The sequence below is a fragment of the Penicillium taxi genome (assembly GCF_028828555.1).
Source record: "Penicillium taxi strain IBT 34144 chromosome Unknown utg000002l_segment0_segment0, whole genome shotgun sequence".
Lineage (NCBI taxonomy): Eukaryota > Fungi > Ascomycota > Eurotiomycetes > Eurotiales > Aspergillaceae > Penicillium > Penicillium taxi.
This window is the reverse complement of record NW_026643204.1, coordinates 3,838,430-3,851,648: the sequence shown is the minus strand read 5'-3', so window position 1 is coordinate 3,851,648 and position 13,219 is coordinate 3,838,430. Positions and strand designations below refer to the sequence as shown.

The window sequence follows — 13,219 nt, the reverse complement described above, 5'->3', positions numbered from 1 at the left end:
TAGGTAGGACCCAGTCCATCTCTAGAGGTATGAAATTACCGCCTAGGCATTGCAAGGATCATTCGCGCCGGATGTGAGGAATTGTTGCAGGTGAATTACAGCTGTGATTATGGCTGGCGTGGCGCACCTTCATAATGCAACGTCCTGGATTGCAGGAGCTGGCCGACAATTTATGTCTCATACTACAACGAAGCATACGATATGCTAGTTGATTGGATAGCTGGCCGACCATTTGTCCACAATACACATTCATTGATTCCTCGTGTGAATTCCACACAGCGTACGAAAAGCCTCTGACTTTTTCTCCTTTGGATGGATCATTTCTTTTTTTGGTATAAGGAGCATTTGTTCGCCCTTCACTGCGATGTCAAAGAGCATCGAGAGGACCTCCGTATCTCCTTCGTTGGTCGTAATGCCAACATCCTGAAAGACCTGATCGAAGAGTGCCAAGAAAAGTATTTCGAGGACACCCAAAGAAAGGTCTCTGTCTTTGAGCACCGCGAAGGAGAGTGGAAGAAAGCCAGATTGAGACCAATTTGACCCATCTCCATGGTAATCATGGACAAGGAGGTGAGGGATGATATAACAATAGATGTGGACGAGTTTCTCGACCAGGATATGCAGGACTGGTACGCAAAACGGGTGTTCCGTACAAACGAGGCTACCTTCTTTTTGGACCCCCTGGAACCGCGAAGTCCAGCTTCAGTCTATCACTTGCAGGGAAGCACGAACTGGATATTTATAGGCTTCAATTGTCGATCTCACCGCCGAGGAATGAGTCAATAAAGCCCCAATACAGTCATTTTACCTCAACAGAAAAAGCTAGTCGAACTCGAATTACATGTTGAGGATAAATGACAAATACGAATAAGTAATATCCTTTTTCATGTGCTCCCCTAGTTCCTAGTATCTAAACAGGGCCGATGGCTCGCCTGTGGCAAAGCCTTAACGAGGCCCATTGTTCAACATTTCCCATCTGAGAAATTTCAGATATCTGATAGAAGACTGGGAAGGCGGTCCAATGCCACCCCAGCCAACCACCAATATCTTCCAAAGTGTCTCCAAGGGCTGCTTGTCTAATGAATTAAACACAGCTTCAGCCAGCCCAAGAATAGACCCGGCTCATATGATATCACGTGAATAGTGCTAAAGACACCTTCGAAATACGAATCGTGCTAGATACTAGGGATAACCACCACTATCACTTCCTATGAAATACTCTCTTTTCCAATACTATCCGTTTTTTACTCAACCTTGATTTACTAGACTCCTTTATATCCAATAATAAGTCCCTTTTGCAGTCTAGGAACAAAGGTTTCCCGAAATATTCTTTTGAACATTTCCCTTCTGTTGAGCACAATCATAATGTCGTCGCGTCAAAAAGGTCCCTCCTCGCCATCCGTTGCTTCATTTAGTGCATCTAAGCCATTCGAGAGCAACTTTCTGCATCGATATTTGACACATATAGCTATCCAAATCCTTAAGCGTATTCGACCTCGACAAGGAAACGTTCTCCTGTTAACGGACGAAATATGCGTCAAGTATGGGCGCCGTGTTCATTTATCAGAGGCATAAACAATACGGTTTATATCGCAGCATACATCTGTCCGGTACCAAAAGTTTAATGTGTATTTACTCGATCCGGGTGGACGTATATCATGATGGAAAGGATTCAGGGAGATATAATTGGCAGAGGCTGGGTTGATCGAAGTAAGGATTCAAAGGCGAAACTTCTTTTGCAATTCGCTGAGAAAATCCGCGAGATGCGGGAACTTCAGCCCCCACAAGGCAATATAGTTGCTTCTATTGATGGCGAATCGCTTTTTGACTGTCGTGTTCCAGGCCTTTCTTTGCGCTTCAGTCCCTTTAATCCTATCCAGAGCTTCCATCGGCACTTACGCATGGGCATGGAATTTGATTCAAGGATTGACTCTGAAATTCAGGGTCTTATCAAACAGCAAAGCAAAACTTGGCCTTTGGTATTTACACACGGCGACCTTAGCAGCCGCAACATTCTTGTTCGTGGAGATGACATTGTTGGTATTATTGATTGGGAAAATGCTGGTTGGTATCCCACCAAGTCAACCCACAAAACTCTTTATGGGTCAATGAGATTGATAAATTCCCACAACCAATGCCTGAAGAGCTGGCGATGGAACAGGTCCGTCGAAAATATTTTGGCGATGTTTAAATGATTCTGAATTGTAACTCATATGATGATCTCCTTCCGCTCCACTATTAGTCTGCTTATATAATACGCCGGTGGCTACAATTATGTCATCAGTTCCGTACTTTTCGAGTCTTTGTATGATCACCTGAAGCGGATAAGCGGACCAACCAGCTTACACCACTCAAGCACACGCTTTATCTGTTTATTTCTGCTGGTTCTTTGATTTCCTTTCTATAAAAAGTGGTCTCTATCTATCTTCGTTTTCATACGTCCAGGTCTTTGGTACTCTGGGTTTAGGCCCCTACTGATCCTCTCTATCGCCGCGTGAGCCGTGGTCGTGACAGATAAGGTAAACCGCGCCTTAATTGCCTAGTCCCGCTATTATATATACAATAGCAATAAAGAAGATGGCGGCTCTCGCTGTCTTCGAAATGCGTCTCATTCTTTCACATTCATGTTACCATGGTGATGCTGACATTCAATCACTTCTTCAGCCGCGCTCCACCCACTCTACGCGACGGTCCAACTATCTTTTCCTTCCAACAACAATTCCTGATGGAAGAATCGAGTTCAAGTCGCAGACAATCAGACGCCATGGTGCCTGTATCTCCGATTACTGCAGCATTGGTCGATGATCTCGATACCCCCTTCGATTATCCTGACCAGGACGACTCTTCCCCTTCCGCTACTCCTGGGAATCTATCGCGCAACGGGTCCTTTTCCAACGGCAGCTCATCGTACCAAGAGGATTGGGAGACGTTTCCACCTCTCGACAAGCTGAGCATCTTCGACCTCCTCGACAATGTACAGGTCACACAGCGTTTGGAGAAATGGCAGCAGACAATCAACATGCAGAGGGAGAAAGTTCGCAAACGAAGCGAGAAGCTTCGCTCGACTGGTATGATCGCGAAGGACCGGGTGGTGGGCGAGTGGAAACGACGCGTCCCTACAGCTGAAGAGAAACTTGACAAGTACCGCCAGCGCATGAAGCAGAGCGTGGAACGCTTGGGTAAACAATGGAGCGATACGGCCACTGTAACCCTGCGCGAAAAGTTCGCGTTCATTGCCGGTGTTCTGAATATTTTTCTCAGCGGATACATCTTGGGAGCGTTTCCGGAGTACTTTCATATCTGGTATTCCGTCCAGCTGGCCTATTTCATGCCTCAACGATACTACACTTACCACGCCAAGGGCTACCACTACTTCCTTGCCGATCTATGCTACTTTGTCAATATGCTGAACATGCTCAGTATCTGGGTATTTCCAAGCTCCAAGCGGCTATTAATTAGCACATTCTGCCTCACTTTCGGCAACAACGCGGCAGCTATCGCTATGTGGCGCAATTCCCTAGTCTTCCATAGCGTGGACAAAGTCGTCAGGTACGTTTTTTTTTTTTTTTTGCAAAGTACAGCACTTTCTACACGTGAACTAATTTGCCTCTTCTAGTCTTTTCATTCATATCATGCCTCCGGTCACTCTACACTGTATTGTTCACTTGACGCCGGTCGAAGTGCTCAAGGAGCGGTTCCCCGCTGTATATGCCATCAAGTTTAGCCAGCCTGGCGACCCAGAACATTATTCTCTTGGTGCTATGGTGATCTGGGCTACTATCCCCTATCTGGTCTGGCAGCTCACGTACCACTTCCTCATCAGTGTGCGTCGCGCCGACCAGATCGCCGCAGGCCGCCCTACCAGCTTCACATGGCTTCGCAAGTCGTACTCCAAGAGCCCTCTTGGACGCATCGTTCTCAGCCTCCCCAATAAGCTACAAGAGCCTGCTTTCATGTTGATTCAATATGCCTTCGCACTGTCAACCATGCTCCCGGCTCCGATCTGGTTCTGGTCGCGATGGGCAAGTGCGCTCTACCTCACCGCCCTGTTCACTTGGAGCATTCACAACGGAGCAACGTATTATATTGATGTATATGGCAAGCGATTCCAGAAGGAGCTGGAGCAACTGAAGCAAGATGTTGCACGTTGGCAGAGCTCTCCAGAGGGGTCTAACAGCCCATATACACCAGCCACAGCAGCCATCCCCATGGAGAAGCGCAACAGTGTTGACCGTATTCCGCTGCTAGATTCTACTATTGCTGCTTCGACCGCTGTCAGTGATCCTCAGGTTGCCGACTTCACCGTTCGAGAGAGATAGGTACTATCTACCTCACGTCTTTCCTTAATATCTTCATGATACCCATGCCTTGAACAATCTGTACCCTCACTGGTCTAGCAACCGTCTTGTACGGTATTTCCTTCGTTTGTTCTGCTTTTTGTTTATATGTTGAAATGTTGATATGTTTACGTGATGTCCGTAGCTCAGTCCAGCCCATGCTTGATGACAAAATCGGCAGATGGACTGGGCGGAGCCATTGATAATGAATATACGAGCGAAGAATCCTGTTTTTTTTTTCTAATCCTCTTTGATTTCCACAGCTGCACTCTGATAGAATTAATTGATGACCTCTTTTTTGCATGACTTTGTCGGAGTTTCAAGCAGGTTGATCTCAACCTGAGATCGAGATATCTCAATATTGCATTAATTTGAGAATAATGAAAACACAAAACGTAATGTAAAAAAGAGATGGTTCTTGTTAATAATCATACATGCTAGCATACAAGGGCCGCGGAAAATTCCAAGCTGATTTTGGTGGCCAATACTATTTGAGCGACAGAATGCCCAGATATGATTCTTCGGAAAGAAAGCTCAATTGCTTAGGTCCTTCGGCAATTTCGAACCGCGTTAAAACAGCTCTTATAATTCTCATAACACGATGCGCTGCCCCAAGACCATCCCTCTATATATTCCTCTTCTTCCATCGCCGATTGCCTCTCCATTCTCAACGTGGCTCTTACTCCCTACCGCCCTTGGAAGCCTGAGACTTGTCGCCGCCTGTTATTCAACAATTTCGCATGGTGAAGAATATGCACAAGGCCATCTTTTTAAATACAGTTGGATTGGTGGTGCAAAGTCACTTGAAAAGTATGGTCCGAGGGGGCTATCATCCTGACACAATGGGGGATGTGTTGAGGAAGGTGTGCACAAGTATCGCGAAAGCGTGGAGGTGAGTTTGACATGAAGTAAGCAAACGCCATTATTAATTTCATGCGTTGAATGTTGGTATTCTGACCTGAAGAAAGAGTAAGACTAACAGTCAAGGAGATCCTACAATTGGAGTAGATGGCTGAATGGATGCTATCTAAATTTAAAGAAACTTTACATACGAAGTAGATAGGCAGCTCTATGTTATTACTAACTGCATCACATACCTGGTATATTATCACTCTTGGTAATGCACCTAGATATTTTAATGCCCTTCACCTACGAAAAGCTAGCTCTCGCCGCTTTGGTTCAGGATCCAAGGTCATCATCGGATTCCTCCAACTGCGAGCTGATAAGGGAGAATGACGACACAAGAGAAAAGAAACATGCGTATAGATCATGCAGATGCTAATTATTCATGAAGTCTCAGCAACTTCCAGCTATGGAGGTGCATTGATACACTTGAATAACTCACTGGGAGCCCTGCACATGAAAGTTGCAACAGATCTCAATTGACTGTTCAACCTCAAGACTGGCATTCTAAGTACCTGAGTATACCTATGCAGAGTTCAAGCACCTGAGAGTAACCTTGAAAAATCAGTTTTTCCCCCTCATAACTGATCATCGAGCAGGGCTTAGAGACTAATCGGAGCTGATGCAAACTCCGGCTTGCTTAGATCTACCACAACCACCCAGGTCGGTTATTGCCAGCCAGTTATGTGATATTGGCTAGCAAAGCCTCGAAGAGTCCCGACCTTGGAAGTTCTAGACCAATTCACAAATGATTTGCAATGGTCTATTTAATACCTATCTTAGTAGCCGGGCATATTCGCCGAGTACCTGCCTAAGATTCAATTCCATACAACATGAATCTAATGTTTAGTCTCTCTGCTCGTGAGTGGGTCCTCACTGATTCAAGACATTCTTTGATTTCTCTTGAAAATCGTTAAAATGGGAGTGGGATTTGACAAGGAATGAAAGATGAAAGAAGCAATGGAGTTGAAAAATTTGGAACACCTTAGAAGGGCTCTGATAACCATATAATCCTACTGACTTTGTAAGCCACCTGCACTTTAGCCAACTGTGCTCACTTCCCAAGCTAACCGTCCCGCCGAGGGAGTTGATTAGTTTCATTGACATTTCAATGACTTGGAAGGAAAGGTATTGAACATTGAAGGCTCGCATGAAAAGTATATTTGGCAAATTAGAGATGATGTGAGTTAACCAGTCTGCTAGATTTTGGCTACAATGTTCCAAGATTACAGAGGTCATATTTATCCAGTACAGTTGTATCGCTAAAATCTCATTCAAATTTAGTAACTAAATCCCGAAGCGCTAGAAGGTCGTAAAAGGACATGAAATAACCTAAAACCCCTCATCATCTATCGTTCACCATCGGATGACTTTGTTAGGGAAGTACTCATCAATGAGCTCCATGTAGTAAGGCTTTAGCTCCTCCGCACTAGGAACATCATCACTCTTGCTGTACAGGTCATAGGGATTGAAGGCCTTCACAGCACGTAGCATTTCTTTGTCATGCTCATCCATCAGCTCATGATAAGCGCCAGCATTGTGCCATGGGTAGAAAGAGTGATAGCGAATCATGGCAAGAGCCTCAGCAGGCAGGGTAGACTGCTCCTTGACAATGTTGTATAAGTACTCATCATGACCCCAGGACAACATGACTTTATCAAGGCCACAGCCAGGGCTGTAGATGCCAAACTTAGTGTCGTAGACCGAGTGGCCAAAGTCTTCGTTCTCGCGGAAGGAGTCACGACCGTAGATGATACGCTCGTCGAAGGCGCAGCCGACGGGGAAGGTATCTCCGACTACATCCCACTGGCCCTGGGCATCGAAGAAGAAAAGCAACTTGCCCAGGTCGTGGATCAGTCCAGTCACCTGCATCCAGCGCGGCTTTCCGTCTCGACGGATGGCCTCCGCTGACTGCAGTAAGTGCTCGATTTGGGAAAGGCTAGTGTCTGGGTCTGATTCGTCGATTAGTGTGTTGAGCCTCTCCATTGCTTCCCACACGGTCATCTCGGCACGGGTCTTGCTTTGGAAGTCGTGGCGGGCTTTGAGGTTGTATGCGACGGTTTGCTTGGTATGTTGCTCTTTGTAAAAGTTCTTCACACGGTCACAAGCGTCTTCATACTGGCGGAAGTTGGTCTTGTTCTTTTCCTTGTCGAATGCTGACTCTTCATATAGTCCCTTCTCTTGGACTTCCTTCTCCTTCAAGTTGGTCTTGAGAACATTCACTTCATCAATGGCGTCAGACAGCTCTTCCAGTGCCATGCCATCTCGAGCATTGTTGAAAACCGGGGCAATCTCTGCAGTAGCGACGGGTGCCATTTTGAATAGATATTATTTCAAGAGAAATGGAAGAGCAATCTTGATCTCTAGATGCATCGATATTCGCTACTCTTTAGGTATATATATAGTCCTATGGCCTAAATTCCCGATTTCCAAGCACTACCTGGGGAATTATGGGGTAATTGCCCGGAATATGGACAACGCGGATTCCAGTATCCGTACTATTAAGCCCTAACAAGAACGATAATGGCCCCATAATAAATAAATGAGGGGACCAATAATAACACTAGAATTGTCGGCGTGATGTCAATAGGATTCTGGTTTCCGTGCTGACTGATCAAGGGCAACTAAATAACCAGTTCATGTATATCTGTAGTTTCTTGGAATACCCTAATGCATGACACAGATGTGGCAAGAAGACATTGACTGGATAATGAACTACCTACTAAGAGCCCAAGTCACATGGTCGTAAACATTTGATTGTTGTCACAATGTTGTAGAATATAGTTCTGACGCCTGTGGTGGCTCCTCAGCTTTGGACTCTCCATCTTAACTGAAAATCTATTCCCCATGTGAACAGCACTTTCCATTGCTGTTGAGTGGCGTTGTTGGAATTTCTGGAGCCTTCATTGTGTCCTAGCCTGCCTTATGTTGAGCGGAGAAATCTCTTGATACTTTTTATTTTTTCAGAATTGTTTTCCTGGGGTCGCTTATTGTCCTCCCAGAGAGTAGACAATCTGTCGTCAAGTCGCGTGTAATTTTGATTGATATCATCATAGTATTGATAAATCGTCTAGCTGGTTGTTGCAAGTTCTCTAAAACGACTCTTCAATGGTGTCGGCAGACCAATTAAGACTTTGATGAAGAAATTGTGCGATGTAGCGGAAAAAGACCCAATAAGGGAATTGTCTTTTGTCCTTACGTATGGCATTTAGATCTCAACCGTGACAATTGACTAGAGGTTCCCTTATGCTGGGGTGAGCTCAGTCAGATTTAGGTGCCACCAATCCAGATTCTTCGAGGAGGTTTCGAATGAGTCTTTTTGAGAGCTAAGACATGCGCGAATGTATATGTGACCAAGAATGAATACTTGCTGATGCAATCAAAACCAGCCCCAAATGGCTCGAAATCCCTTCAAACACGAGGGCTTAAACATGACAAATATTTTGTGTTTTCGCTAATCTCGTTGAAAAACCGCGTTAATCGATTCCTGGTACCATACATGATGAGAAGTCGCCTCCCCTTGAAGATACATGTTAGTACAGGCGGTCGTCTAGTAGCGCTGATTACCTCAATAAAAGTGTATGCCAGTTTCGATGTGATATCGAACTGATTTGTTCCATTTGTTTTGCAACGCCGGTATTGAATTCTGGGGCTGATAGAGGGCCTGTCGAAAATACAAACTCGTCAATGTTACAGATGATCTCGGGCTGAATTTAATACTCGCCAATTACGATGTGTACATTATTAATCCAATTCGTGACGGTTATTTCATCGCGTTATAGTGAAGTACCATTGTGGCAACTTGGTCGTGACCATCATTTTTGAAGCCGTGAATTGAGATTGGTAAAGTCATTAATCCACTTTCGTCAATACTTCAAGGCGAAGTTTGGTGGTTTTCTAGTATTGGATTTGCCATTTCTCGTACAGCAGTAGGTTTTAAGTATGCACCCTTTTCAGCATGATACGAATCGAGTCCTCCAGGGCTTTTATTTCAGTTTTATCCAACCGATGGTTACTGGTATAGTCATCAATTCTATCTGTTGTGTCACATAGTCCGATAGTCGGCCGTGAAGAGTAGATTCTCAGGTACATCAAATGACATCGATGGATTGCATGAGCCGCGGTTTCTTGATTCTCGGCTACTTGCGCTCACACGTCGCAGTCTCAATTTCTTTCTTCTGAGTTGGATTCATGTTGCTAGTAAAGGGGTAGAGTGATTGAGGCTTATGAAGACAGTGCACGCTAGCTGTATGCAAATATATGAAACAACGACAGCGCTTGAATACAGATGATATCTCTAATTAAGATTACAAAGAGATAAAAAAGATCTAGATCTATATCGAAACGTAAGGTGGGTTTGGGCGGTGAGATGTTGACGCGGGGTTTAAAGTCAATTTTGTATTTATTTTCATCTGTAATTCTTCGACTTCATCTGCATCTTCATCTAACTTAGAAAGACTATTCTTAACTGCTCCTTCCACCCCTTTCCATTCTTTCCTTTTCTCTTCAAATAAGGTTCAAATAGAGTACAGGGTCGTATTATAAGCTCCTGCCTTTCCCGTGACTAAACTTCTCTATTTAATTCTCCGTTCTCTTCCTCTTTAATCTTCCCAACTTCTTCGTATGCACGGGATGGATTGCGGTTCGAGCCGCCGTTATAACGAGCATGGGTAACAAGGACTTCCGCAACCAGCTGGGAAAGTTTCGTCTGGACTCATCGGAGACTGCCCGCTGGCCATCGCATTCGGAGCCGACTGCCAATCCACGTTCGCATTCACAATCACTCTCACATACACAACTTTCAGACTCTATTTCTCCCGAACATGGATTATCCACTCCACGCACGAAGCGTGTATCAACAGCCTGTGATTTCTGTCGAAAAAGAAAGAAAAAATGTGACTTTCGTTATCCCAACTGTTCCGCCTGCACCCGCGCAGGGGTTCGCTGCACTATTCCCCCGCCTGGCCCGCAAGTGGCCAATGCCTCTGTACCACGCGACCAGTTGGAGAATCTGCAGAACAGAGTTCGATGGCTTGAGGAGGTGGTACGCCTAAAGTCAGGCACAGAGGTGACGAACGTACCTACTGGAACTCCAGTGGATGTTGAAGAGAATCACGACTGGTGGTTTCAGATACCCACTCTGATCGCGACTGGAGTGAATCATGCGTCGAATGTATCAATGCCTAGCCCAGCGGGTAGTGTACGGTCTTCGGCCACAGCCGGGCCCGCAGGGTCGGATTCTTCAACTGGCGCAGATACGAAGCTACCAAATATGGGCGAAATCTTTCGAAATCAGTTAGAGCACCGCCGACCGTCTTCAGCTCACCCCAATAATGCGTTACGGGTAATGCGGCTCTCGTCGCTAGAGGAAGCGGAGCAAGTGGCGGGGCAGTATTTTGATAGTATGGGCTACCAATATCCGTTCATATCGCGGCCAGACTTTATGGCCAATATGCGGCATATTTACACAGACCAGGTGCCATCACCGGAGGTACATAATAGCTACCATATTGTCATCGCCATCTCACTGCTCATCGGATCTGCAGATACGTCGCAGGCTGCAGATTTCTACCATGCAAGCCAAGAAACTCTGCCCCTCGTTCTGCAGAACGAAGATCTACCGGCGATCCGTGCTCTACTTGGCTTGGCACTATATTCGATGTTCGCGACTTCAGGGCCTAGTATCTGGCACATATTAGGTACAACAATGCGATTAGCAACCAGCCTCGGTCTCCACAAGGCAAGGCCATATACAGATCAATTAGAGGAAGAGATGAGCAAGCGGGCTTTCTGGAGTCTTTATAATCTGGATCGTCTCATCGCAAGCACCCTAGGCCGACCATTAGGAATTGCCGACGAAGATATTTCAGCGAGTCTCCCACGCGAGCTGAACGATGATGGATCCGAAGTACCAGGGGGTAGCGCGATGACCATTCCGCTACAGGTGATATGTCTCCGACGCATTTTCTCGCGCATCTATCGTTACCGTGAGTTTTGCCTTCATTACCCATGATCGCATTACTGATTAATGCATGCAGTGTACAGTAACCTACCACAACCACCACCGCAAGAGGTCGCCACGACCCTTGGTCGATTCCGTCGCGAAGTCGATGAGTGGCGGATGTCGGCTCCACTATACCCAGCAGCTCTCCTATACTCGACATCCTACTATGACTATCTATATTATACGACTCTTCTTCTTATGAATCGTCCTAGCTCGCGAAATCCCACTCCGGATGCGACCAGTATTGTCAGCTGTGGAGACTCCAGCATCCAGGTGATCAGGTCATACTGGGACAGTTACTCAGTGGGAAAACTAAAATGGATCTGGTTGACATTAAGCCAGGTCTACTTTGCAGGTATCACTATCCTGTGGTGCCTCGAGCAGAACGCACGCTCTCTCCGTGGATTTCAAGCACCACCCTGGAATCCAGCTGAAGAAGTCATGCGGCATGGCATCCAAGCCGTCGTTGTCTTACTAGCGGAATTTGGCAAGCGACGTCCTGGAGTAGAACAACTGGCAGAGACCTTTCGCCATCAGAGCACAATGATCTTTAGCCAAATGGCCTACCAGCAGCAACATCAGCCACCACCGCCACCCTTGCTTATACCCCCTCAACCTCCCAGCATGTTTACTCCACGTTCGCATCCACATTCGGTCCCCTTGGCCCCCGTCCTCGACGACGTTATGCTAGTGGATGGCAGTGGAGTGCCCATGATAGATCCCCAAATGGCTGATCAGTTGTTATTTTCCTATAATTGGTTCCAGGAAGAAATGCCTAGCTATTATACCCTTTGAGCGATATTATTATTCTGTATTTTAGCAAAAGAAGTATCATTCAACTCTTCATTCAACTTGACTTTTTATAACTGCCAATTTTCATATCTCACAATTTCAAGGCTTATTATCAAAATCAGTTCCCGAGATGAGCAGTCTGCAGCTCACTAGCCCCCTTCCATCCATCGACAAAGACAAGCCCTTGACGATTCAGTGAACCAACAACAAGATCTCCAAGTGCAGGAGGCTCCTCATCCTGCAGAATATCCAAATCAATCCGATAAAGGCGCGTATCATGTTGCACACCGATCGGCACATCAACAAACACATGTCCATATATATTCCCCCTTCTATCCCGAAAGAACCTTCCATTTAATCGTCTTCAAAAATTCCTGCTCACTCAGACGTTCATGATCAAGCTTAAACCCGTAATACTCGTGGTCTATCTCATCCATTCGCCATCATTCACCGTCAGACAAGGTCACATAACCTCGATACCTAAAGCAATATTTGCATTTGGAAAATCCAAGATAATCAGTATCAACAATACCTGGGGTGTGCTCTTTCTCGAACAGGATCGAGACGTCATCTTTTTCCTTTCGTAATGCCGTGTCATCGTCATAGCTGGTCACAATCAAGTCGTTGCGACTGAGTTTACATAGCTCTGAGTTTCCAGGGAGTGATAGCGAAACCCCGGGAAACGTGGGCCTCCAGGCGTTATACACTATAAATGAAGTTCTTTTTCTCCATGAGGAAACTTGTTTTGTTTGGATGGTGAGCTTGGGGTTTGATGAGTGTAGGCCCCAGTTCCAGGTGTTCAGCTCGAGGTGAGTGATTCGGAGCACATGGTTGCATTTAGGATTTGATGCGGTTTGAAGAGCTTTATGATTTGCACTGGAAGTATAGACCAAATATTGTGTAGATTTTGTATGTTTGGGAATCTATAGCTTATTCTGATGCGAGCTCTCCTCGGCTGGAATTATATTCATGAATCAGGAGCAATAAGGCAGAATATATACTTGGGGTTTCCAAGGTTGTATTTAAAATATAGTAAATAGCTTGGAAAAAAGAGTTCAGGACCCTTAGCTTTATCAACAGGGGATGAAATGTAGCACTGAGGGGCTAAACTTCGGCCAGCTGGAGACGATTCTGAAGTTTAATGTTACTGAGTTTCAGGAAGCCGATAAGCTTATATCGCATT

The 13,219-nt window shown here is 45.6% G+C and overlaps 7 protein-coding genes across 7 annotated transcripts; 6 read left to right on the top strand and 1 right to left on the bottom strand.

The window, feature by feature from the left end:
* Nucleotides 1-312: 312 nt before the first annotated feature.
* N7495_003363 (P-loop containing nucleoside triphosphate hydrolase protein) lies at nucleotides 313-540 on the top strand (the record flags this gene model as incomplete). Its single annotated transcript, XM_057206032.1, has 1 exon — nucleotides 313-540. The coding sequence occupies one exon, from the start codon at nucleotides 313-315 to the stop codon at nucleotides 538-540; it is 228 nt and encodes a 75-aa protein (XP_057066639.1).
* Nucleotides 541-558: 18 nt separating this feature from the next.
* N7495_003362 (uncharacterized protein) lies at nucleotides 559-778 on the top strand (the record flags this gene model as incomplete). The annotated part of the gene is made up of 2 exons (XM_057206031.1): nucleotides 559-705; nucleotides 746-778. 2 exons carry the CDS (start codon nucleotides 559-561, stop codon nucleotides 776-778), a joined length of 180 nt encoding a protein of 59 aa, XP_057066638.1.
* A 587-nt stretch (nucleotides 779-1,365) lies between these two features.
* On the top strand, nucleotides 1,366-1,575 carry N7495_003361 (uncharacterized protein; the record flags this gene model as incomplete). Its single annotated transcript, XM_057206030.1, has 1 exon — nucleotides 1,366-1,575. One exon carries the CDS (start codon nucleotides 1,366-1,368, stop codon nucleotides 1,573-1,575), a length of 210 nt encoding a protein of 69 aa, XP_057066637.1.
* An 86-nt stretch (nucleotides 1,576-1,661) lies between these two features.
* Nucleotides 1,662-2,191, top strand: N7495_003360 (phosphotransferase family protein; the record flags this gene model as incomplete). The annotated part of the gene is given in 2 exon segments (XM_057206029.1): nucleotides 1,662-2,064; nucleotides 2,082-2,191. The coding sequence occupies 2 exon segments, from the start codon at nucleotides 1,662-1,664 to the stop codon at nucleotides 2,189-2,191; spliced, it is 513 nt and encodes a 170-aa protein (XP_057066636.1).
* Nucleotides 2,192-2,632: 441 nt separating this feature from the next.
* On the top strand, nucleotides 2,633-4,319 carry N7495_003359 (glycerophosphocholine acyltransferase; the record flags this gene model as incomplete). Its single annotated transcript, XM_057206028.1, has 2 exons — nucleotides 2,633-3,549; nucleotides 3,617-4,319. 2 exons carry the CDS (start codon nucleotides 2,633-2,635, stop codon nucleotides 4,317-4,319), a joined length of 1,620 nt encoding a protein of 539 aa, XP_057066635.1.
* Nucleotides 4,320-6,596: 2,277 nt separating this feature from the next.
* N7495_003358 (inositol oxygenase) lies at nucleotides 6,597-7,556 on the bottom strand (the record flags this gene model as incomplete). Its single annotated transcript, XM_057206027.1, has 1 exon — nucleotides 6,597-7,556. The coding sequence occupies one exon, from the start codon at nucleotides 7,554-7,556 to the stop codon at nucleotides 6,597-6,599; it is 960 nt and encodes a 319-aa protein (XP_057066634.1).
* Nucleotides 7,557-9,906: 2,350 nt separating this feature from the next.
* On the top strand, nucleotides 9,907-12,039 carry N7495_003357 (putative C6 transcription factor; the record flags this gene model as incomplete). The annotated part of the gene is made up of 2 exons (XM_057206026.1): nucleotides 9,907-11,227; nucleotides 11,279-12,039. 2 exons carry the CDS (start codon nucleotides 9,907-9,909, stop codon nucleotides 12,037-12,039), a joined length of 2,082 nt encoding a protein of 693 aa, XP_057066633.1.
* Between the last annotated feature and the right edge of the window lie 1,180 nt (nucleotides 12,040-13,219).